Source organism: Giraffa tippelskirchi, chromosome 6 (assembly GCF_054371585.1).
Source record: "Giraffa tippelskirchi isolate mGirTip1 chromosome 6, T2T-mGirTip1v1.2.pri, whole genome shotgun sequence".
Taxonomy (NCBI): domain Eukaryota; kingdom Metazoa; phylum Chordata; class Mammalia; order Artiodactyla; family Giraffidae; genus Giraffa; species Giraffa tippelskirchi.
In genome coordinates this window covers 126,188,594-126,215,935 of record NC_137280.1, presented here as the reverse complement: position 1 = coordinate 126,215,935, position 27,342 = coordinate 126,188,594, and the positions used below count along the sequence as shown (strand labels likewise).

The 27,342-nt window shown below is 39.6% G+C and overlaps 1 protein-coding gene and 1 long non-coding RNA gene across 4 annotated transcripts in view; both read right to left on the bottom strand.

The window, feature by feature from the left end:
* Positions 1–26,979, bottom strand: part of NDFIP1 (Nedd4 family interacting protein 1) — a 48,855-nt gene extending 21,876 nt beyond the window's left edge. For all 3 annotated transcript variants that reach the window (XM_081504776.1, XM_081504777.1, XM_081504775.1), the window contains exons 1-2: positions 26,760–26,979; positions 2,330–2,417 (exon numbers count right to left, since the gene is read on the bottom strand). In XM_081504776.1, the coding sequence (XP_081360902.1) occupies positions 2,330–2,417; positions 26,760–26,822 (151 nt within the window). In that variant the 5' untranslated portion in view covers positions 26,823–26,979. The remainder of the gene's footprint in view (positions 1–2,329; positions 2,418–26,759) is intronic.
* On the bottom strand, positions 8,925–13,746 carry LOC145511462 (uncharacterized). The gene is made up of 3 exons (XR_014057880.1): positions 10,942–13,746; positions 10,141–10,659; positions 8,925–9,626 (listed from the first exon to the last, which is right to left on the bottom strand). It is a non-coding gene; the product is annotated as an uncharacterized LOC145511462 (long non-coding RNA).
* Positions 26,980–27,342: the final 363 nt, after the last annotated feature.

Genomic DNA, 27,342 nt, shown 5'->3' with positions numbered 1-27,342 from the left:
ATTTGGGTGGACTTAGGGAGTTAGTGATGGACAGGGAGGCCTGGCGTGCTGCGGTTCATGGGGTCACAAAGAGTCGGACACAACTGAGCGACTGAACTGAACTGAACCAGATATCAAGATTATAAAGCTCTGGAATTAAAACTGGAGTATAGGCACAAAGGTGAATAAACAGACCAAAGAAAGTATTGAGTCCAGAAAACAGATACTCACACACATACATGGTCACCTCATTCATGACAAAGGTGAGGAAAAATGGTCTTTTCAATAAATGGTGTGGGACCAAATGGATATCCATAAGGAAAAACAATCTTGACCAGTACCTCATACTTAATACAGAAAAAAAAATTCTAGATGGAATGCAGACCTATCTAAATGAGAAAAATAAAATATCAAAGCTTTTTAGAATAAAATTAGGAAAACGTATGATTGAAACTAAAGCTGCCACCTAATCCAATTCAAGAAATTTGTTTTTCTCTATGTCAAAATAACTCCTTTACATACACATCCACATATATACATGCATATAAAATTTCCTTAATTTTTTTTTTTACTTTTAATTAAATCTTACTAAAAACCATATTACAAATTGATGGGTACAATCTAAATTGCCCATAGCCATAGTAATTCTGAATATATGAACAAAACTGATATCTACCACTTTAAGGAAAGCTTTTTTTGGCTACACCACACAGTTTGCAGGACCTCAGTTCTTCAATCAGGGATTGAACCCAGGCCATGGCAGTGAAAGCTTGGAATCCTAACCAATAGGCCACCAGGGAACTCTCCTTACTACCTTAAGTTGAGGGAAATCAAGAATATTTTTATTTCCCTATTTCAAAGGATTTTTTAAAAATGGGATCCATCGATATAGACACCTCACATAAAATTTAAAGTTTCCATGAAAAGTTTAATGACAATCTTTTCTAATTTGGTACATTCAAAACAAAAATCCAGTATATATACCACAAATTAAAACAGGTAAACTGAATATACAGAACAAGTGATTTTTGACTTTTTCCCCCTACCAACATGTGTGCACCACTCTATTTCTAACCATCAGTCACATACTTGCTACTCTGCCACAGTTCTGTTTCAGAGAATATGGAAGAGGTTTCATCAAACTGGTTAGTTTTCAGCAATTAAAGCAGAACTGGTATCACAAAGATCTAATTACCAAAAGTCCTAAACTATCACAATGTTCTTTATTCTACACCATCGCTTCTAAACATGTGTGTGAAAATTATAATCTGGCATAGGATGGAAAGAATAAAAATTAATTAAGGAGGGTCTGAGGGCTCCAAAATCACTGCTGATGGTGATTACAGCCATGAAATTAAAAGACGCTTACTCCTTGGAAGGAAGGTTATGGCCAACCTAGATAGCATATTGAAAAGCAGAGACATTACTTTGCCAACAAAAGTACGTCTAGTCAAGGCTATGGTTTTTCCAGTGGTCATGTATGGATGTGAGAGTTGGACGGTGAAGAAAGCTGAGCGCCGAAGAATTGATGCTTTTGAACTGTGGTGTTGGAGAAGACTCTTGAGAGTCTCTTGGACTGCAAGGAGATCCAATCAATCCATCCTAAAGGAGATCAATCCTGGGTGTTCATTGGAAGGACTGATGTTGAAGCTGAAACTCCAATACTTTGGCCACCTCATGCGAAGAGTTGACTCATTGGAAAAGACCCTAATGCTGGGTAGGATTGGGGGCAGGAGGAGAAGGGGACGACGGAGGATGAGATGGTTAGATGGCATCACTGACTCGATGGACATGGGTTTGGGTGGACTCCGGGAGTTGGTGATGGACAGGGAGGCCTGGCATGCTGCAGTTCATGGGTTCCCAGAGTCGGACACGACTGAGCAACTGAACTGAACTGAACTATGAGGAAGAAAATGAAAAAGTTGGGAGACTTCTAGCTTTTTTTAATTAAGGATTTATTAGCCTTTTATTTACTATAAAAGAAATCGAACATATTATATTCCAGGTCATAGGTACTAGAATCAAAGAGCAGAACAACTAACAAGAAAACTATAAAAAGAACAAGAGAAAAAAACAGGTGATCACTTGGTTTCTGAATTCTACCCTTATATTAAGAGTCTGTTGGAATTAAATTAAGTTCCATAAAAAAGCCACATTGGAATGGGGCTTTTATCTGTTTTTCAGAACAGTAACATGAGTTTTTTTCACCTCAGGCTACAAACTAAAAATAATGTTACAGACTTCTTACAGAAAGCTGAAGCAAATTCAAACACCAACAAATACTTAGTTGACAAAAGTCTCTGGCCATCACATTTCAAAAGCTCAGCAGTCATCTCACCCTGTTACCTACCTGCACTCTCTGCAGAGATGCTGCTGTAAGGTGGAGGAGCATCCCCTGCAGCCTGTTCAGGCTCTCCAGGCTCTTCTTCATTCTGCAACTAAATAAAAATTTCACATTTTAATGCAAGCATAAAGGCAATTAGAGGAAACCCTGAAAACTGGAATAGCTTTTCTGGAAAGCTATTTGGAAGTGGGTTTCAAAAGTGTTAAAATGTGCAGATCCTTTACTAAGTAGTCTACTCCCAGGATTTATCCTAAGGAAATAATCAGAAAGAGGCAAATAAGGTAGCAAATAAATGCTATTCAGGAACAACCTAAATACAAATCATAGGGGACTTATTAAATAAATTACAGTTCATCTCACAAAGGATTACTAAGTAACCACAAAAATGATAATGAAGAAAATTCGATGACTTGAACAGAAAGATTTGTGTTTTACTGTTACATAAAAAAGCTAAATTTATCAAATCATGCTGCTGCTGCTGCGGCTATGGCGCTTCAGTCGTGTTCGACTCTGTGTGACCCCATAGACGGCAGCCCACCAGGCTCCACCGTCCCTGGGATTCTCCAGGCAAGAACACTGGAGTGGGCTGCCATTTCCTTCTCCAATGCATGAAAGGGAAAAGTGAAAGTGAAGCCGCTCAATCATGTCCGACTCTTAGCGACCCCATGGACTGCAGCCTACCAGGCTCCTCCATCCATGGGATTTTCCAGGCAAGAGTACTGGAGTGGGGTGCCATCGCCTTCTCCTATCAAATCATATGAATCACATAATTTGGTTTTGAAAGACAGTTATGTGATGGAAAGCAGGTCTATGATAGACATCTACAGTTTACACTGTTTATCTCAGGAGATGCAACCAGAGAAGATTTTTTCCTTGTATATACGTATGTTCTAATGTTTTGTAATGAACATTTATCACTTGTATAATTTTTCCAGTTAGAATAATAAAAATCTGTTAAGACAAAGACAAATCACAGTAAAACCAAGGTTTACTCAGTTTGAACAAAGATTGTATCTTAAATAATTGAGATATTTACAAAAACATAAAATTCTACATATAACCTCTGTCAATACATCTTTCTCTTCTGTATCAGTAACTTTCTCACTGGTCAAATCTATAGCTCCAGTTACTTTACATAACTGACACTGAAAGTGTCTTTCTGCCACTACCAATCTAGACAGTCTACCCAACTCATCTTCATAAACAAAGGCATGTGATTTAATTTTCCACTGTGACAACAGAATACAGCTCATTTAAAAGATGAACTGGCTGAGAGTCAGTCTACTGGTGGGCAGGTGAGAATATGTTTCAGAGGTGATGGAAGTACTGTTTCCTGACCTGGGTGTTGGTTTTGTGGATGTCAACTCCATTCATGTTTAGTAAATGCTACATAAATATATGTGATTTATTCAGTTTTCTGCATCTATATTTTACAAAAGAATTTTAAAGAAAAAATTTAAAAAAAAAAGATTAACTGGTTGAGAATGGGAGTCAATCTGTAAAGTACTAACATAGTATTTATCAGTGTAACTGACTTGGGGGTCTGGGTACCAGATGTATACCATCAAGATACATAGAGCTGGACTTCCGTGGCGGCACAGTGGACAGGAACCCACCTGCCAATTCAGGGGACACGAGTTCAATCCCTAGTCTGGGGGGATTCCACATGCAGCAGACAACTGAGATCGTGGGCCACAACTACTGAAGCCTGCACTCCTAGAGCCTGTGTTCCATGGCAGGAGAAACCACCACAAGGAGAAGCCCCCACAAGCTGTAAAGAAAGCCAGCATGCAGCAAAGAAGACCAAGTGCAGCCAAAAATTAAATAATAAATACAATTATTTTTAAAACAGCCCATCTCTTTTAATTTTTTTTTAAAAAAAGACATATAGACATATAGAGCCAACTGAGCCAATGGTAAAATATAAATCCTTCTAAACCAATTGCTGCAAAGAACTCTTGAAACCTAAGAAGAGAAAGGCTGACCTGTCCTCACATGAAGCAGATATTAAATCTGAAAGATCTCAGTCTCCAATTCCCACGCTATTCAAAATTAGAAGCGAACAAAACCTTTCTGATTAATACTGCAAAGCATGTGTGCATTTTAAGTTGCTTCAGTCATGTCTGACTCTTTGTGACCCCATGGACTGTAGCCCACCAGGCTCCTCTGTCCACATGATTTCTCAAGCAAGAATACTAGAGTGGGTTGTCATTTCCTCCTCCAGGAGATTTTCCTGACTCAGGGATCAAACCTGAGACTCCTCCGTTGGCAGGTAGGTTCTTTACCACTAGCATTACCTGGGAGGGTAATATTGCAAAGCATTCAATTTCAAGTGAATTCTGCCAAATTTTCATCAACATCTACCATCTGAGCACATTTCTTTGAACACTAGTTATATAACATTAAACTTAAGGCATTCCCAAAATAATTCCATTGTAATATAAGATGAGTTTTCTTTTCAGAAGAAGTGCACGTATGTATGCTCAATCGTGTCTGACTTTCTGTGACCCTATGGACTGTAGACTGCCAGGCTCCTCTGTCCATGGGATTCTACAGGCAAGAATACTGGAGTGTGTTGCCATTTACTTCTCCAGGGGATCTTCCCAACCCAGGGATCAAATCCGCATCTCCTGCATTGACAGCGAGATTCTTTACCACTGAGCTACCTGGGAAGCCCTTCAGAAGAAGGCTTCTGGGCAAAATAGCTACAGTAAATCCAAATGTTTCTGGGAGACCAAATCAGTAAATTATTTAAAAAAAGAGTTCCTGGGGCCAGGTTCACTTGGAATAGTTTTAACACCTGCATACCTCCAGACGAAGCATTCTCAGTTTACTCCCAACTTACTACTCTTGTGCACTGCAGACAGTGCAAAAAAAAAAAAAAAAAACAGCAAAAACAAAGCTGCAAAAGGCAGCAAAAGGCAGCAGCAAAAGCAAAGGCAAATAGAGTTTTACAAATGTTGCCTTAATTTACTATAGCCAGTCATGTTCTTTATTTAAACCTAGTTTCTCATTTTTTATTTGATTTTTTTTCTATTTCTTGAGGCTGGTCAAATAATCCCGTTACCTCTGCATAATTAAGATTTTAGAAAGAAAGCATGACAATTTTAAGAAATACAGAATTCTAAGAAACAAAGCATAAAGGAGTTTTAACACCTGTATCTGCAACTTGGAAATGTGAAATTTGATCATCCCACACCAGGGTAACAGATAACAGAGCAAAGAAATTCCAATTGACTCAGAAACCCCCATTTTCTCTTTAATGAGGAAAAAAGAAACATTTCCAGGTAAAATTTTTTACTCCATTAAAATTCACCACTTTTGAATCATTAATTAATAAATAGTAAGTAACTATTAGTAATTAATCATACTAATATTATTTCTAGCTGAAAAAACCAACAAAAAAACACCTACTATGATTTAGGAGGCTCAACGTATTAGGAAGATCTCAGGACCTCACTGTACAGGGTTTGCAACTCTGACTTCTTTTCTATAATGCTGGTGATAAATTTAGGCTCCATCAAGAAAGGTGTTTAAAATAAAACACTACAATTTTGGAGGGAAAGAGGCAATCACCTTCAAGAAGTATTCAGTGACCACCATAGTGTGAATAATAACATGCTATACAACAGAATCCCTAGGTGTACATCTTTTTACACTTTGGGGGCATCTACTGCCATTAATTTGGTTCTGCCAGCCAAACAAGCCATACATTCACTAACAGGGATTGTGGGGGGACTGGGAAATACTGCACTAGAACTCAAGCGGGCCTTATCTATAAGGCTGTGAGACTGGTTACATGGTTCCATAATGTGTTCTTAAGGTTCTCCTCCTCTGTCCTTGGAAATCTTTCCTATGCAGTCCTCCCTAACATATCCCTGGGGCTCGGGGATCCTCAGGATCTCCCAAGGCTCTCTAACAGAATAAGTGTCATTGTCAATTTGAGGCTGCCACTGGAAAGATGCCCAGTCTCTTCTAGCAACTGGGTCAGTGGAAGCCTGATTACAACCGACCTGTTACAGATTCCTTTGTAGGGGTTATGGAGAGACAAGTCTGAAAAGTGGTGGGACTTCTGCCCTCTCCCTGTACTATGCTCCTCCGGGGGAGGGTGGTTAATTGTATAACTGTGACAATTAATAAATACCTTTGGGGTTCTGGATTCTTTTCTGTCACATAGTTTTTTTTCAAAGAATTCTCATCAATTTTACTTATCTCCAAATAAGATTTAAACTGTGGTTTTCCCTTGGTTATACAATTACCTATACATGCCATATAAAGTACTGAGTACAAAACTGTGTCTTCACTGCTGATCAAGGAATAACTAAATCATGAGACACTTCAGATGGTCTTTCTCTTCACCACACTCCTGACAGTGCCCTCACTCTATTTCCTGATTACTTGCATTCCTCCTTATACCATGAGCAGACTCTGTTATGGCTCCCCAGAAGAACTCTAAAACTCTTCCACGTCCCCACTTTATATATATGGCACAATCTCCTAGGTACTTCTTAGCCTTGATTGTTGTTCACTCATTAAGTCATGTCCGACTCTTAAAGACCCCATGGGCTGTAGCACGCCAGGCTCCTCTGTCCTCCACTATCTTTCAATGTTTACTCAAATTCATGTCCATTGAGTTGGTGATGCTATCTAACCATCCTCTGCAACTCCCTTCTCCTTTTGCCTTCAATCCCTCAGTTAAAAAAAAAAAAAAACACCTACCAACAGGTGCTGAAATGTTTTGTCCTGTATATTAAGCCTGTGCAATACAGTACAACTAAAATAAAGGATATTTTTCCTTGTTACTACCTTCCTCTGTATCCTATCCACACTGTTCCTATTAGCAATAAATACATGGTGTTTTAGTTAAACAATAGAATTTCCCATAAAGAAATCATACATAACTCAAGTTCTAACAGAAGCAAACTTCAATTAACAAGTTTAAAGACAAAAACCCTACAAGTTTAAATTCTTATTTGAGCTCCCACCACAGTAAAAAGGTTTCTCACTACCCTCCCAAAAGCAGTTCTAAAGCAAGTGTTGGTCACTCAGTCATGTCCGCCTCTTTACGACCCCATAGTCTGTCCATGGAATTCTCCAGACAAGATTACTGGAGTTGGTTGCCATTTCCTTCTCTAGGGGACCTTCTCAACCCAGGGATCGAACCCAGGTCTCTTGCATTGCAGGCAGATTCTTCATCATCTGAGCCATCAGGGAAATCCCAGTAATTTTAAAGATGAGCTTCAGTTTAGAAATGAGCTGTTTTTAAGCAACAGAAGAGCAAGGACTCAGATTAGGCCAAACTAAGGTCAACATTTACAACTGTACAGGACGGCAGTACCTAAAGGCACATAAAAGTCATTCTTGGATTCTCTTTACTAAGAATGGAAGAACAATTTTTTTTAAAAAAATCTATTTGACATCAGAGAGAAGATCAACCCCAAAACTCACAAATCCATGAGAAGAGCTATCAAAGTATACCTCATAGTTCACACAAACATAACAAGTATGTGGAAAATAATGCTGAACTTATCCAATAAATCCATAAAGTTACAGTATTTTCGCGACTCATTTTTTTCTTGGGTGAATCCTATTTAAACAGCAAGAAAATTCTGATAAGTTTAAATATCTTCTTTAAGTAGTAACAATCTCAGAAAATCCTAAACTTTACCTTTAAATGCTATTTACACTTCTAATTTTTGCGTTAATTTCTAAAACATTTACCTAAAATGTAATATTTTAAACCTCTAATTATTGACCCACTATTTTTGTATACTCTTTAAATCTCAACAAATCAGACAGTATAATTGCTGCTGCTGCTGCTAAGTTGCTTCAGTCGTGTCCGACTCTGTGCGACCCCATAGACGGCAGCCCACCAGGCTCCGCCGTCCCTGGGATTCTCCAGGCAAGAACACTGGAGTGGGTTGCCATTTCCTTCTCCAGTGCATGAAAGGGAAAAGTGAAAGTGAAGTCGCTCAGTCATGTCTGACTCTTAGCGACCCCATGGACTGTAGCCTACCAGGCCCCTCCGTTCATGGGATTTTCCAGGCAAGAGTACTGGAGTGGGGTGCCATTGCCTTCTCCGGACAGTATAATTACCAGAAAGTAAAAGCACATTACTCTACGTAAACAACTGGGTGTGCTATTTTATTTTATTCTGTTGTTCAGAAACAGCCAAAGTTTGCGAGGACTAAAAATTTTCTATTATATATATAGTTTTTTTTTTGTAATTGAAGTATAATTGACATATTAGTTTCAGATGCACTTTATAGTAATTTGATATTCATATACATTTCAAAACGATCACCGTGATATCTAGTTACCATCTGTCACCATTCAAAGTTGTTGTAATACTACTGACTGTATTCCTTATGCTATATATCATTACATCCCCACGACTTGAATTCTGTACCCCTTAATCACCTTCATCTATTTTACCTGCCCTCCAATCCACCTCCCCTCTGGCAACCACCAGTTTGCAGATCTTATATTTGTATATAATATACTGACTATAAATTATTCCACCACAACCAAATTCCATACATTCAAAAGTAGTTTTCTACTAACTTACTATTAACTAGGGGATGATATTTATATAAGGTAATTTTTTTTTTTAATTTTTATTTATTTATTTATTCAAACTCTTAGTTTCGGCATGTGGGATCTAGTTTCCTGACCAGGGATTGAACCCAGGCCCCCTGCTTTGGGAGGTCGGAATCTTAGCCACTGGACCAGCAGAGAAGTCCCTATATAAGGTAATTTTGACAACAAAATTCAATAATTAAAAGACCATCTAATTTTAACAGACATTTCTCCGAAGAAGATATACATCTTGCCAGTATACATGAAATGTTCAACATTATTAGTCATCAAGAAATGCAAATCAAAGCCACAAGATATCACAGTGCACCCAAGCATATGGCCATAAACAAAAGGAAAAAAGGAAAAAAAAATCAAAATCAAGTGGTGTTGAATATGCAGAGAAATTAGAACGCTCATACACAAGATGGAAAATAGTTTGATTGTTTCTCAAAATAAAGTTAAACACAGAATTAAAAAAGGATCCAGCAAATTCCACTCCTAGACATATATTCAAGAGAACTGAAAATAAACCTTCACAGAAAAACTTGTGTATAAATATTCATAACAGCATTATTTATAATAGTCAAATTGTTCATCAAATGATGAATGGATAAACAAAATCTGGTATATCCACTCAAAACTACGGCCTTCCCTGATAGCTCAGATGGCAAAGAATCTGCCTGCAATGCAAGACACCCAGGTTCAATCCCTGGGTTGGGAAGATCTATGTAGAAGAAAATGGCAACCCATTCCAAAATTGTTGCCTGGAAAATTCCATGGACAGAGTAGACTTGGGGGGGAGGCGGCTACAGACTATGGGGTTGCAAAGAGTCGGACGTGACTGAGAGACTAACACACACACTTTCCAAAGGATGGACAGAAATAAATAACCCTAACCAAAAAAAAAAAAAAAACCAAGAAACAAAAATGATGAAACAATGATACATTCTAAAACCTGAGTGAACCTTGAAAACATTATGCTAAGAAAAAGGAGCCAATCACAAAACACCACATAGTATATGATTCCATTTATATAATGTCTCCAGAAAAGGCAAATATAATAGAGACAGAAAGGCTGGCGGATGCCAAGTGCTAGGGAATGGAAAAGTGTGGAGTTACTGACTGCTAATAGGACTATGTTTCTTTTGGGGGTGATTCAAATGTTCTGGAATTAAGACAGTAGTAACAGTGGCAAAACCTGTGAATATGATAAAAATCACTGACCTGTAAATCATCACTGTAAAAAGATGAACTATATGGCATGTGGATTACAACTCAAAAAAGGGAAGAGTATTTTCTAATATTAAAACTGAAAACCTATACAATGTACGTTTTATTTAAAAGGACACTGGAAATCAACTATTCCAAATGAGTACTTTCGTGCTAAATCAATGTCTATGTCCCTTAATGGGAGGGGGTGGGTCCTTATCCCATCAATATCTTCAGAGTTTAACACAGTACACCTATAAGTGAATGGATAAAAATAATAAAGGAAAATAACACATTGAATTGCAAACTAATCACACTTTTAAAAAATCCCTTAATATTTTCCTTCCCTGGAAAGAAAAATACTAGGATCAAGAAATTAAAAGACAGTTTGACCAACATCTCTTTTAAGAGTGAAGAATAAACATCATTATTTTTTTCTATTGTTTGCTGCTGCTGCTAAGTCACGTCAGTCGTGTCCAACTCTGTGCGACCCCACAGACGGCAGCCCACCAGGCTTCCCCGTCCCTGGGATTCTCCAGGCAAGAATACTGGAATGGGTTGCCATTTCCTTCTCCAGTGCATGAAAGGGAAAAGTGGAAGTGAAGTCGCTCAGTCATGTCTGACTCTTCGAGACTCCATGGACTGTAGCCTACCAGGCTCCTCCGTCCATGGGATTTCCCAGGCAAGAGTACTGGAGTGGGTTGCCATTGCCTTCTCCACATATATACTCTTTGACCTGGCAATTCTACTCTAGTTATATATCCCAACAGAAACACATACATTCACCAAAAGATATACCAGGGTATTCAAAGAAACACTATTCATAATACTGGAGACTACTCAAATGCCCATTAACATCAGAATGGGTTACTAAATCATGTTAACTTCACACCATGGAATATCACACAGTCACATAAATGAAAAAACTATAACAACATATAATATCACAGGTGAATCTCATAAACATAATTATGTTGAGCAACAGAAACCAAACACAAGAGCATTTACTGTATGACTACACTTTATATATAATAAAGATCAAAACCAGGCAAACCTAATTGCCAGTTGAGGTGTTACCCTGGGTAGGGGCACAACTGGAAGGGCACTTGAAATGAACTTTTGGAGTGCTGGTAATGCTGCTGCTTGAACTGGGTACTAGCTAATGTGCATGTTTAACTTGTGAAAATTCACTGAGCTACAATACACACTTACGATCTGTGAATGTTTCCGCAGATAAATTACACTAACAATTCCAGAAGCAGTGAGAAAAGGAGACTAGCAGAGGATTTGTGAAACTGAATCTCCCTAAAACTGAGTTCCTCTGCTCAGTTTATGATTAATCTCTCTCCTAAACTTTATTTCATTTCTTGCCCTGCCCCTGTTCCTCTCAGAAAAAGGGGGGGGAAATGGAACAAAGCAGGACCCTGTGGGGCCATTCTAGATACGAAAGCTCCTCTCCACGTCCTGTTTCTTATTTGTAGAAAGGTTTTAGTCTCCCAGATCTTCCTGAAGTTCCAAAGACCAGACTCAAGCATTTAATGATTAGGAGGAGAATAGTCACAGGACTCCTAGTTCCTCCTGAAGGAATCTAGATAACAATCTAATGCATGCCTTTGAGCTGTTCTGCAGGAACTAGTAGAGTTTAGTGACTATGAGATTAGAGTCTGTGGTAGTAGACCCCAAACCAGCTGGAACAAGAAGGTTGAGATTGCCAAAATATCACTACCTCACCATGAACTAATCAGAAGGAGGTCCAGGATCTAATCACATATCCTACCAACCTCCTACCCAACACACCTATCTTTAAAAAGCCTTGCCTGAAAGCCATCAGGGAGTTTGGGTCTTTTGAGCATGAGCTGCCCGGTTCTTCTCACTTGAAACCTGCAAATAAACCTTTATTTTTCTGTAAACACCCGCTGTCAGAGCCTCACTTTCTGTACCACAGGAACATGCACCCTTACTTGCTTAACAGTTAATAGAGTAGACTGTGAGCCCTCTGCAGACTGGGACCTTTGCACGGTTCACTACTGTATTCACCCCAGCACTTAACAGGGAGTGGCATATCGTGGATACTTTATTAGCACATGCTGACTAAATCAGGCATGGAGGTGCAGCTTTAACAGAAACCTACCTGAAGAAATGGCAGCTAATCTTAATGCCATCTTAACTTCTTAGTTTGCATTTATTTAAAAGTATTCATATTACTTTACAAATCACCAAATAAATACAAGGCTAGGTATTAAGCCATATGGGGCTTCCCAGGTGGGTCAGCAGTAAAAAAAATCCACCTGCAATGCAGGAGACTGCAGGTTTGGATCCCTGGGTCGGGAAGATCTCCTGGAGGAGGGCATGGCAACCCACTCCAGTGTTCTTGCCTGGAGAATCCCATGGACAGAGGAGCCTGGCAGGTTATAGTCCATAGGGTCACAACGAGCCATACATGACTGAAGCAACTTAGCATGCATGCAACAAAAATAAGAAACAAAGGAGAAATAATGTCTCCAACCTTTGGAAATAAAATATTTAGCATAGTGTATTGGGTACAACTAGGTATTCAATAAATGTTTGTGGTATATATGAAGGAAAACTGGTATTTTAATTGATCACACTGTTAATTCCTAGAAAGTCTTCCGTTCTAAAAACAACCAATTGGTATATCAAAAATTGGAATAGTCTACATTAAAAAGAGTATAGTCAAATATACAAACCCTGAAAGTGACAGACATGTCCAGAATCCAGAGACTCACACTAACTGCAGTCTTCCTGGCTTGGCTGGCCCCTTGAGCTACCAGAGTTCTCTCAGTTACGCTTGCTTATTATCAGATGGTGATGCTTAAGAGTAGAGCACAATGGGACAGAGATTATGGATGGGAAAAGAGTTTGCTGTAACTCAGGCCTCGTCTGGAGTTTCCCTTCTCTTGGAAGAACAATGAGAACCAAGACGGAGATGCATTAAGCATTTCATATCTTTCCTTTTACCTCATCACAGAATGTTCTACTATGCAAGTGTGTAACTGCTTGCGTTTTATAATTAACATCACTCAAAGACTTTATCAGGCCATGACTGATGCTTTTGACCTCATTAAATCAAAAGCTTATCAAAGAAAAGATAATCAAAAAAAGTAATTACAATCATAAGGTTCCAGTTAAAAATTGAACACGCAGATTTGCCTCTTATCCCTTCAAAAAAAGTGCAAGTGTTAGTCACTCAGTCGTGTCCAACTCTGCGACCCCATGGACTGTAACTCGCCAGGCTCTTCTGTCCATTGGATTCTCCAGGCAAGAATACTGAAGTGGGTTGCCATTTCCTCCTCCAGAGGATCTTCCTGACCCAGGGATCAAACCTGCATCTTCTGCACTGGAGGCAGGTTCTTTACCATCTGAGCCAACCAGAGAAGCTCCTTTATCCCTTCCAAAACCCTCTCAAATGTAAATGTTAAGTCATTTTTTAATTTCTTTTTTGCCTCAAATTTAACAAAACTTTACTAATAGGAGAGGAAGCAGCAATAAAATCCTGCAAGTTAGAAGCAGGATAGGTGAGAACTTACACAGCAGACCCAAGAAACCTGAATCCTAAACCAGAAAGCAGGAAAGCAACCTCTCTTGCACTGTACCCTCTCAAGGCTTAAGAACCGGTGGTAGCAGGTACCACAGGAAGTAAGAGTGAAAACGAGATTTAAAAGCAGAAAGAGAAGTTGGAGACCCAGTTAAACACACACAGCTCCCAGAATCCCCATTAAGAGACTGAAGGTTTACTCTCCGGAGAGTGTGAGGCAGTAGAAGTCTGGACAGGAGACACCGGAGATTTGGAGAAAGAATGGATTGTCAGAAAGGAGTGATTAAGTGAGAGACTTAGGTACTAAACCTTGAGATCTCCCAGTCTACCTCTGTCAATCAGCTCTTAGAATAGTAGCAGCCAGGCCTAAGCTCTGGGGAAACTGACCAGCCCAAGAAGACAGAAAGAAAAACACTGTCACTCAAAGAAACAATCTAGTTAGATTAAAAGGTAATAAGGCCTGTCAAGAAGCTCCATCAACCACAGTGAGCTTCCAAATTGCTCTACCAACTGTGTACTTTTAACCAAGCAGGCAAAGATTACCTACTTCTAACTCAAAGATCATAAAAGACCAAAGCAAAGAGAATAAATACAACACAGAGGAAAGAACTATTCAGGAAAGCATAAACTTTTTTAAAAAGAAAAAAATTTCAATAATTTCAGAGAAACAAGAGAAAAAAATTAAAACCATAAAACATGGACAGTGTGCTACTAAAGGAAAGATTCTAACATTTACTGAGCATCTGCTATATGTTGAACTCCATTCTCTATCCTCAGACACTCAGTCATGTTCGACTCTTTGTGATCCCACGAGCTGTAGCCTGCAGGCTTCTCTGTCCACGGGATTCTCCAGGCAAGAATACTGGAGTGAGCTGCCATTTTCTGCTACTAAAAAAAAAGCGGGGGGAGGGGGCAATTAAAGAGTTTTGAAAATTAAAAAAAATATTAAAATTTTATGAAAGAGAAAACTGAGACTATCTCATAGGAAGCTGAGAAAAAGGTGAAAAATATAAGATTAAAAAATTTTTAAGAATCAGTATAAAAGATTCAAGCTCGAAAGAGGGGGGAAAAAAAAGCAGAAAAAAAAATCAAACAAATACTTTTTTAAATTTCCCAGAACTGAAGGACATCAGCTTTTAGACCAAAAGGGCTCACTGAGTGCCTGGCACAACGGATGTAAACAGATCTATACCAAGGTACAACACAGTGAAATTTAACAACACTGAGGACAAAAGAAGTTCCTAAAGGCTTGCAGAAAAACAGAAAGTAGGCCACATTTCAAGAATCAGATGTCACAACTGGCTTCAGTCTTCCTAAGAGTGGAACCCAGAAGGCAATGGAACAAATGGCTTCAAAATTCTAAAGGAAACTGTTTTCAACCTGCTGCTGCTGCTGCTAAGTCGCTTCAGTCGTGTCTGACTCTGTGCGACCCCATAGACAGCAGCCCACCAGGCTCCCCCGTCCTTGGGATTCTCCCGGCAAGAACACTGGAGTGGGTTGCCATTTCCTTCTCCAGTGCATGAAAGTGAAAAGTGAAAGTGAAGTCACTCAGTCGTGTCTGACTCTTAGCGACCCCATGGACCGCAGCCTACTAGGCTCCTCCGTCCATGGGATTTTCCAGGCAAGAGTTTTCAACCTAGAAGCCTAGAAGTCAAGGTAAGGATGCAGACAAAAAAAAAAAAGGTCTTAGATGTTCAAAGTCTCAACAACAACAACAAAGTTTAACTCATGCATTCTTTCTCAGAAAAGTACTAGAGAATGTGTTCTATAGAAATGAGACAATAAATCAAGAAAAAAAAAGTGTGAATCAAGGCAAGGGGCTTTGATTTTAAAAAATGGAAAAGGAAATCTTAGGATGATAACTAAACAGCAGACCTTGAAAGCAGCCTTATAGTACAGGGCAAAAAAAAAAACAGGAAAGAGGGACTTCCGTTGCAATCCAGTAAAGACTACATGCTTCCACCATACAGGCCTGGATCTGATCCCTAGCTGGGGAACAAATACCCACATGCTGCCAAAAACAACCCAAAATAGAGCCATACATCCCCCACCCAACGATGAAATCAATAAAATACCTCATGTGTTTGAACATATCAAAAAATTAAGATTAAGTGAGAGTCTGAGGATGATTCATGATATAAGCAATTTATGATATATACCCAGAAAATTAGGCAAACAAAAAAAAATTGTGGTTAACTTTAGGGAAAATAAGGTACTGTTAAGCAAATAAAACTAATCACAGCATACAATATATCTCGGCTGTGAACATTGTTTATTATTTTAAGTTACTGTAAATACTGAATATTGATCTAGCTACAATATGGATATAACTATACTAGAAAGATATAGAGACAGGAAATGGGAGCATATGCAGTTGTGGTAAAAGAGAGCTAAACCTTTAAATCTCCTAGTGGTAAATTTTTAAAATGCTGAAAACTGAAATCAAGAAGTACTATCTTATGTTTTTTACCTTCACAAATAATAACAAAACAGCAAAAGAAAGAGCTAAGAAACAGGCAAAAGTAAGCAGGAGACTGCTATTTTTGGTAACAAGCCTGTAATATCTGATTCTAACCCATAAGTAAGACTAACTGTATGTAAGATATGAAAACTAAATATTTAGGTTGGTGCAAATGTAACTGCAGGGCTATATTCTTGCCTGGAAAAACCTATGGACAGGGGAGCCTGGTGGGCTACAGTCCACAGGGTCGCAAAGAATCAGACACAACTGAGCACACACACACACATGTAACTGCAGCTTGGGACTATGAATTTTAAATTATTACAACTAAGTTCTATATAGTTATATGTCATTATAACTATGACAAACCTAGACAGCATATTAAAAACCAGAGACATTACTTTGCCAACAAAGGTCCATCTAGTCCAAGCTATGGTTTTTTCAGTAGTCACAAATGGATGTGAGAGCTGGGCTATAAAGAAAGCTGAGCACCGAAGAATTGATGGTTTTGAACTGTGGTGTTGGAGAAGACTCTTCAGAGTCCCTTGGACTGCAAGGAGATCCAACCAGTCTGCCCTAAAGGAAATCAGTCCTGAATATTTATTGGAAGGACTGATGTTGAAGCTGAAACTCCAATACTTTGGCCACCTGATGTGAAGAACTGACTCATTGGAAAAGACCCTGATGCTGGGAAAGACTAAAGGTGGGAGAAGGGGACAACAGAGGATGAGACGGTTGGATGGCATCACTGACTCAATGGACATGAGTTTGAGCAAGTTCCAGGAGTTGGTGATGGACAGGGAAGCCTGGCATGCTGCAGGCCATGGGGTCACAAAAAGTTGGACATGACTGAGCGACTGAACTGAACTGATTATTAAGTTCAAACACATCTTTATTAGTCAAAATAGGAACCATTATAATCAGCACATTTTTGTCAACGAGAAATGTTTGTTTACTCATGTAGCATAAAAATCCGTGCTTTGGGATTTAACAAACTCTTGGAAAGCATTTTCTACCTCCTGCTGTTTGTGGAAGCATTTTCTCTGCAAAAAGTTGTCAAGATGCTTGAAGAAGTGGTAGTCAGCTGGCGAGAGGTCAGGTAAATATGGCAGATGAGGCCAAATTTCGTAGCCCAATTCATTCAACTTTTGAAGCACTGGCTGTACGATGTGCAGTTAGGCGTTGTCATGAAGTAGAACTGGGCCCTTGATGGGCCCAGCGTCTGTTGACCAATGCTGGCTGCAGATATTGAAGTTTTTGGTGCATTTCATCGATTTGCTAAGCATATTTCTCAGATGTAATGGCTTTGCTGGGATTCAGAAAGCTGTAGTGGATCACACCAGCAGCAGACCACCAAATAGTGACCATGACCTTCTTGGGGTGCAAGTCTGACTTTGGGAATTACTTTGAAGCTTCTTCTCAGTCCAACTGCTGAGCTGCTTATCACTGGTTGCATAAAATCCCTTTTTGTCACACGTCACAATCTGATGGAGAAATGGTTTGTTGTTGCTGTATACAATGCTACTGCTACTGCTAAGTCGCTTCAGTCGTGTCCGACTCTGTGCAACCCTATAGAGAGCAGTCCACCAGACTCCACCGTCCCTAGGATTCTCCAGGCAAGAATACTGGAGTGGGGTGCCATTTCCTTCTCCAGCTGTATACAATAAGAGAAGACAATACTTCAAAAGGACGATTTTTTTTGTATACAATAAGACAATACTTCAAAAGGACGATTTTTTGATTTTCAATCAGCTCATGAGGCACCCACTTACTGAGCTTTTTCACCTTCCCAATTGGCTTCAAACGTCGAACAACCATAGAATGGTCAACACTGAGTTCTTCGGCAACTTCTCGTGTAGTTGAAAGAGGATCAGCTTTGATGACTGCTCTCAGTTGGTCGCTGTCAACTTCCGATGGCTGGAAACTATGCTCCTCATCTTCAAGGCTCTCATCTCCTTTGCAAAACTTCTTGAACCACCACTGCACTGCACATTCATTATCAGTTTCTGGGTCAAATATGTTGCTGATGTTGCAAGTTGTCTCCAATGCTTTATGAGACTCATTTTGAACTCAAATAAGAAAATTGCTCGAATTTGCTTTTTGTCTAACATCATTTCCCTAGTCTAAAATAAATACAAAATAAACAGCAAGTAATAAGTCATTAGCAAAAAATATAAAGTGCAAAATGTACATTAAAATGATTTATCACAATCACATTTAAGAATGTATTCCAATATCAAACAGCAAAGTCCAACAATGCAAAATTACAATTACTTTTGTATCAACCTAATAAACAGAAAAAAGGCTTAAAATGTAGTTACAAAATGTGTCACGAAAGGAGAAATCCAGTATTCACAGGAAACTAACCTAATTGAGGGAGAGGGGAGGAACTCAAACTCCTCTTAGGACAGACTACCAAAACTGAGAGGGGCACTGGGAAGAAGGCAGCACTCCAGGTAGAGGGAGAGGAGGGTTCCTGGCCAGAAAAGGTGATACGTGATTTTTCTAGCAAGTGAAACAAGTTCCCCAGGGAAACAACAAATCATGAGAGTCCATCTCTATCCCATTCTCCCAAGTCCTGGTCTCCCCACCTACCTCTTAGCCGTCCTTCAAGGCCAAGCTCAAGCTCCATCTTCTCAGAAGCTTCCTGCAAGTCTCTGGAAGAGATGATCTCTTCCATCTCAAAATGATGCCATTTATCCACTATCTTATTCTCTTAATTAATGTAATTAATATTACATACCATAATATATTCCCAGGGATTGAGATCATTCAATAGGAATTTAATGAATACTTACTATATGCAAAAAAACTGTGCTGGTTACTAAGAGTAAGGGAAGGATGAAAAGGAAGGAAAGAACAAAAAAAGCAGCAGTCTTCAGGTGCAATGAACACAGACCGTGGTTTCTTACATCATTCTCCAATAAAAGGAACCAAGGTTCTTTGGAGAAACAGCTGATTCCAGGATGGCTCAGGAACTATGCATGGTGAGCCTGGTGCCAAAAAGTTAAGAAGTGCTTTAAAAACCACAAAGATGGAGCTCTGTCAAAGAGATACAAGTACCAACTGAAGGAGATCCCAATGGCAAAAGCCAGAACAACCTAACAAAATAGTGCTGGCTTATAACTCAAAGAATAAAATTAATGAGTCCATACCAGTATCAATGAATAAATAAAGTAATGAAGAGACAAATGTTCCATGCAGAAAAATTCCAAATAACTTAATGTAGATAAATTACCCTCAATAAGGTGGTGGAACTTAACTCCCCAATCCTTAAGTATAAGCTGTACATAGTGAACACAGTGACTTCCTCCCAAAAAGCACAGTACAAAAGGGGAGGGGGAAGGTGGAGTCATTTTATGTAGAGATTTGACAAACACTACTTCAGCCAGGTGATCAAGGTCAACATCAACTGTGATAAGTCGTTGACAGTATATTGACATACTGTTGACAGTATGCATTCTTGATATGATGTGATGAAAACAGCACTTTACCTCTATGTGGCTTCCTCCCCAAATCTAATCATGAGAAAAGCATCTAACAAATCCCAAAGAAGGGACATCCTACAAATAACTGACTAATACTCCTTAAAAAATGTCAACGTCATCAAAAACAAGGAAAACTTGAGAAACTGTCACAACCAACAGAAGTCTACGGACATATGACGACCTAATGTAATGTGGAATTTGTATAGACTCCTGAAACAGAAAAAAAAGACATAGATAAAAACTGAAAATCTTAATAAAGTATGGACTTTAGTTAATAATAACATATCAATATTGGTTCATTAATTGTCAATAAATGTACCATACTAATATAAGATGTTAGTGGGGAAACTGGGTCTGGGGTATACAAAAACTATACTACCTTCAATGTTTCTGAAAATCTAAAAATGTTACAAAAAATAAAGTTTATTTTTAAAAAATGTTTAACCTTTTTTTTTTTTTAAGGAAAGGAAAAAAGCCTGAAGAACACACACCAACCCTCAAAGCAGTCACACCTCTGGGGAAAAGAAAGGGAGGGAAGTCAAGGTTTCCTTTACAAGTTACTGTTTGACTCTAGAATATGAAGAATGTATCTGTGTGCTATTCTGTAGCAAGAAATGTTCAACGTTGTTCCTTAAACTTTTGTATTTTATTTATTTATTTGGTCTTAGTTGTGGGAAGAGGGATCCTCGCTGCATCATGGGAGACCTTCCGTTGTAGCGTAAGGGCTCTAGTTGTAGCCTGCAGGCTCAGTAGTTTCGGTGTGCGGGCTAAGTTACTCTACTGCATTAGGATCTTAGTTCCCCAACCAGGGATCCAACCTGTGTCCCCTGCATTGAAAGGCAGATTCTCAACCACTGGACCGCCAGAGAAGTCCCATCAACCTTTATGTTTCTATTCATAAACTACCCAATCTCCAGAAAGACCTCCAAATCAATTTCAAGCCACTGATTAACTACCAACTGATAATATTGCAATACACAAATCTAAAAGAAAAATTGTCAAAGATTATACTAAACTGCTAGGGGAGAAATATATAATACAGTAAGAAAATATTTCACTAGAAATGTTCTTATATTTGATCAATACTGAGAGCTGGTATCTAAAACTTTAAATTGTGGTATTCAGAAAAAAAATAAGTCAGTCTAATTGTAACAGCAGGATGTGCAAAGTGATGTCTGTTAACACTCAGCTGGTGAAGGCAACAACATACACTATACATCTATCTACACAGCCATGAGAAGCAATTAATTACAACTGGAGTGTGTAAAATTCAACGATTCAATACATGATATTCACCAACTGCCTGATACATTTGAGAAAGTACCTTGAGAATAAGGATGAGATCACCAAGTTCATTCTTTGCATTAATCTCTAATTAAAGGGTTAAAAGTTGCTTTATCTAAATGAGCATTATCCATTACTACAAGAATATGGTTCCACTAAACAGTTATACTGTTCAAAGATAACATAAGAATAAATTATTAAGAAATCAAAGTAATCATTTTAAAGCCCTAAGAACAAGTAAATCAGAGAATGTCACTTGAACTTCTCTAAGTCTTTCTTCTTTTAGTTAACAAAATACTATATTACTCTCGTGGCAGGATTATTTTATAATCTAATTTAATGTAGAGTAATGTAATATTGGTGGTATTCAGGATAAAGTAATTTGAAGTTATATGTAGGGAAACCAATGGGTGGCATCAGTTTAGACAATGCCAGAGTTTCCTAGAGCACTTCACTGAGACTCAGATACAATGCATAGTTGAAGATCTGCAGCTCCTGTCACTCACAAATCCTGGTTCTGCATTCATAATAAATTATACAAAAGTGCTCTCATGACATATTTCCTCATATGAAAATATCTGCTTAAAATATCATAACATTGCCTCTTAGAGTTACACACAGAAATATTTATGGATGAAATGACGTGATTTCTAGAATTTGCTACAAAATAACAGACAGTATAAATGAAAAAGTTAACTATTTGTTGATTGTTGAAGCTGGGTGACGGGTGCATAAGTTTTATTACACTCAATTTTTGTATATGCTTGAAATTTTTCAAAGTAAAAAGTTGAAAATATAAATTACTAACAAATTACTCCTAGAAGCAACCCAAGTGCCCATCAACAATTGGATTAAGAAGATGTGAGATACAAACACACACATACACACCCCTTCTTAATATATACACACAAATGGAATATTATTCTGCCACAAAAAAGAATGAAACACTGCCATCTGCGGCAAGTAGGTGAACCTAGAGAATAATATGCTTAGTGAAGTAAGTCAGATAAAGACAAATACTGTGTATCACTTACATGTAGAATCTGAAAAATAATACAAATGAATGTATATGCAAAACAAACAGACTCACAGATACAGAAACCAAACTTGTTGCCAAAGGGGAAAGGGAAGGAAGGAAGCACAAACTAGGGGTGTGAGAGTAATAGATACAAACTACTACATGTAAAATAAATAAGCAACAAGAATATACATACACAGGTAATTATACTCATTATCTTCTAATAACCTATAATGGACTATAATCTGAAAAAATACCAAACCACTATGCTGTACACCTTAAACTAACACAGTATTGTAAACCAATTACAATTTTAAAAAAGAAAGAAATTACGCCCACAACTCAACAACAAAAAGCAAACAATTCAAAAATTTGAATGTTTAAATTTGCCCAATTCAAAAACTGGCGAAGGATTTGAATACACATCTCTCCAATATGTACAAATGGCCAATAAGCACATAAAAGATGCTCAGTTTCACTGATCATTAGGGAAATGCAAACCAAAGCCATTATGAGATGCCACGTCACACTCAGGCTTTATCAAAAACAAAAACAAAACACAAACAGAGCGCCTAAGTGTTGATGAGGATGTGACAAAACTGGAATTCTTATGCATTGCTGGTGGGAATATAAAACAGTGCACTGCTATGGAAAACCATATGGCAGTTTCTCAAATAATTAAAAACAGCAATACCATAGTGAAAGTGAAAGTTCCTCAGTCGAGTCCGGCTCTTTGTGACCCCATGGACTATACAGTCCATGGAAATCTCTGGGCCAGAATACTGGAGAGGGTAGCCTTTCCCTTCTGCAGCGGATCTTCCCAACTCAGGGATCGAACCCAGGTCTCCCGCGTTGCAGGTGTATTCTTTACCAAATGAGCCACCAAGGAAGTCCAAGTAAAGTGGAGTGGGTAGCCTATCCCTTTTCCAGGGGATTTTCCTGAACCAGGGAACAAACTGGGGTCTGCTGCATTGCAGGTGGATTCTTTACCACCTGAGCTACCAGGAAAGCAATACCATATAAACCTACAATTCCACTTCTGCATGTATATCTAAAAGAATTCAAAGCTTGGACTCTTTTGAAACTTATTTACCCATTATTCACAGCAGCATTATTCACAATGGCCAAAATGTATTGACAGATAAAATATAGTATACACATACAATGCATGTTATTTAGCTTTAAAACGGAATGAAATTCTGACACATGACACAATGTGGATGGACCTTGAGGACATTATGCTAAGTGAAATAAGCCAGTCACAAAAGGATAAATACTGTATTACTCCACCTATATGAGGTACTCAGAGTAATCAGATTCACTGATGGAAAGCAGAATGGTTGGCTGTCAGAGGCTTGGGGAGGGGGAAATAAGACAGTTACTGTTTAAGGGGTAAGGATTTTCTGGAAATGGATGGTGGTGAAATGAAGGCTGCCCAACAACGTGAATATACTAAACAAAATAAAAATTAAAAAAAAGAGCCACAGGGGCACCATTCACTCCTTCCTCTAGAATCATGACATCATCTAACACTTGAACATGCAAAATGTTTGGCCTGCCAGAGATGAAATTCTTTCCCTCATTTATCAAAACCTGCCTTTATAATCCTGAAAGAACTTACCCAAAGCTGATCTACAACGCCAGCAGACTACAATACAAACTTATTAGTGATGCCACAAGCAACTGACTTCTTTAGCAAGCAGGGAGTCATCTAAAACAAACATTCTGCAGCCTGTTTTTAAGCAGATACAGCAGTGTCATCATTGCCTACTTTCACTGGATTTAAATCCAAACATCTCAAAACATTTCAGGAAGTAAGTATTTGGGAAAATGCACGATATAGCCCATGATCTATTACAGTGAGGCAAAGGTAGCTTGGAATGGATGAATAGGGTAAATGGCCTCAGAGAGAGCAGCACACAAGTTTCTCAACACTGGGCCTATCTACAGCTTTCTGAAACAGTGCTTCAGAATGTTTGGACACACAAGCTCATGTTTAAAAACACAAAAAGAGAAAAAAATAAAGCCACATGAAATTTATGAGCCCAGACTATCTGTGTAGTCTGGGGTGATGCTAAATTCAAATTAGGGAGATATTGCTCTACCAAAAGACCATAAAGGCAAAACCATTGTTTGCAGTTATGAACGAATCATAGTTTTCTCCTACATTTACTTCATTAGAAGACCAGCTCAATTTGACTAACCATATCAAATAGAAGTCAGAGGGCCCTTTGTGACAACCAAAAAGTACCATGCTCCTATCAGGTTGCCTAGACAATTCAACAACATTCCATAATTCGAAAGCCTTTTAAATATGTATATTCTCTGACCGAGCATCTCCACCCACTAGAAATTTATACTAAGGAAATAGCTGAAGATGTATGTAAAAAAACTTTATAAAAAAAACTATAAAGGTTTCCACCCTTAGAGACCAACAATAGGCAACTGATTAAATTACGGTCTAGCCATACAATTGCATGCTATGCAGATGTTAAAATATGAACCCATCTCATTATACAGCTATAGTGTCTGCCTTTCTACATATATGTGCTCAATACACACACATGCAAACTTGAGAAGGCAAATGTGTTTCAGAACATGTGGGTATGTAAACATACATGTACACATATGCACAAAATGTGTGAAAGTATCATCAGGGGCCCATAAAACTACATGTATGTACAAGGATGTGCCTGTGTACGTATGTATGGGTGCATAAGACAATACAAATGTATATGTATATATCTGCTAATGTATATGCTTATATTTGGGCCATAAGCCTGTGTTTAAGTAGTTGAGTGTGTATTTACCCTTATAATCACTACTTAGAAGCTGTGACCTTGAGCAAGTTACTGAGCCTCTAGCGAGTCTTGACTTCATCATTTAACGTCATCTATACAACATCAAATGCTGTCTCAAAGGGGTTCTGTGAGGATTAAGTGAAATAATGGATGTAAAGTATTTAGTCCCATGACTGGCACAGAGTAAATGCTCAACCAATATTAACTTTCCTTATCTGGACACATACACTGATCTACTCTTGTGTATATTTACACAGCTCTAAGTACACAAATATATACAAAATATTAACTTTGGCTATCTATAGGTGATAGGTTTTTGGTGTGGGGTTTTGGTTTTGTTTGGGGTTTTGTGGGGTTTTTTTGGCTTTCATATTTTGCAAATTTTCTAGGAATGTCAGTTCTTTTTTTCATTCTTTTTTTGAAGATTTCCTCAAAACAATGATTTTTTTAAAAGTAAAAAAGACAGCCTGTCCTTAACATACCTCAATTTTGCATATTTAAAGCTATTAACCACTACACCAAGAAATACGTAATTTTAATACTTCACCTTTTTTGTTTGTTTCTAACAGTGTGTCAACATTACCTAATAGCTCAAGAAGATGGCAGTACAAAGAAAAGCCTCAGCTTTTTGCTTGTTTGCTTTATCCTAGGCAGGATGAAAGGATGAATTAGATCACAATATGGGACACATGTGATCTGCGAACACCTCAGTGACAGTTAAGTGATACCTGTCATTCTTATTTTACTAAAGCAGAGAGGAACCCAGGGCCTTGCCCAAGGTCATAGAAAACAGCACGTACCCCAGGCTGTGAGAGAACTAAGGACTAGACTGCATTGCCACAATTTGAGCGTGCTTATGAAACCAAAAAGCTAAATTCTTAAAATTAGTCATATGAGGAGTCAGGCTGTAGGAGGGAGGAAATTACAACATAGAGCTGATGATAGCAAAAAAAAAACCCAGCAACTGGCCCCACCAGGATTAATCTACATGTTTTAATCATATTGGTTTTTCTCACTTACAAAATATAAAACTGTAGATCATCTATGATAGGACATTTAATTTCATAACAGCACAATTCTATGTACATGCAAATTAAACTGAAAGCATCTGAAAAAAAGGCACGCAGATACCTGCGGTTCCAGTCAACATCAGTTAGCCTCCTGGATCAATTCCCACAATTACGATGTGTTAAATACCTCTAAAAACCCTGCAAAATGTCTCCCTCGAATTTCCGAGGGAAATCAGGCTACAGACAGGCGAGTAAAACAAGCAGCTCTTTTCCCAAGGGCCTCAATTAAGAAATTATACCCGAGATAATAATCCACCTATCCCCTATACATTTTCTCCCCAGCTATGCTATTCAATTTCTTTAAACGTCATTTCCAAGCTTGGAAAACACACAGCCGGGCACACGCCCTGCAGCCTGCAACGTTACGTAGTTCGACATTTTAGGGGCATCACTAGTTAAACATCGCGTTTTCCAAATCAACTGCGAACTGGGACTTGTCCCTCGTATCATTTTGACTTCTGTCTTTAAATGCAAGTGAGGGGGATGGGTTTTGACGAGCAGACTAGGCTCTGAAACCCTGAGTAATCGCATCTCACTGCGGAGAGCTCTCAGCAGCAGCAGCAGCGATTTTAATCTTTTCTCTCCACCTAATTTCCTTTACATTTCACGTTTTTGTTTTTTTTTCCCCCCTTTTCCAGTGACATCAAATTCAAGGTGGAAAAAGGCAAACTGAATGCCCTCAGGTCAACGTCTCCGGAGGGTCTCGGGTGACCCGCCCGCCGTGGGAAATGCGGAAAACACTGCAGGGCGGAGGTTTTTCCACCGCCCCACTCACGCCCCGCGTCGCGGAGGGACGGCCCCGGCCCGCGGCCGCCTCAAATCCGAGCCCGGGGCCCGCCTGGCCGGCCCAGGCCCAGCGCGGCCTGGCAAGCCGCGGCGTCGAGTTGGCTACAGGCGGGGCCAGAGAGGAGGCCAGAAGCGGCCAGGGGGCAGGGCCGGGGTCGGGGGGGGGCACTTGGGCGCTGCTCACCTGCTGGTACCGGTTGCCGCAGGCTGGCTCCACCGCCGCCAGAGCCGCCAATGCCAACGCCATGGCGCAGCCGGCTGCAGGGAAGGAGGGCGAGCGAGCAAGCTGAAGGGGCGCGGGCGCTGCGGCCTGGGGGCGTCGGGAGGCCGACTGAGACGCGCCTCGGGTGGGTCTCGGTGGCAGCCGCCGCTACCAGGCCAGCCGCTCTCCTCGGGTAGTGAGCGCCGCCGCCGCCGCCAAGGCTCAGACGCGGCCCCTGGGGAGGAGGCGGGGACAACGACGACGGCGCTGCGCCGCCGCCCCGCCCCCGACTCGCGCAGCCCGGCCCGCCAGGCCCAGCCTCGCCCGGCGGTGCAGCTGCCCGCCGTGGGCTCCGCCCGTCGTTCCGCGCCCCGAGGCTGAGGCGTCGGAGTCTGTTCCTTCCAAAACAGGTTGCAGGTCACCGCAAAGAGGGCGACGCTGGTGATGGGTGCCTGGTTCTAAGCGCCAAGCTTTCTCTGCGTGCTACTTTGAACCCTCCTCACACACCCCAGACAGAGGCCACAGCCCCATTTTAGAGGTCGTTGGCGCCCAGGGAAATTGACAG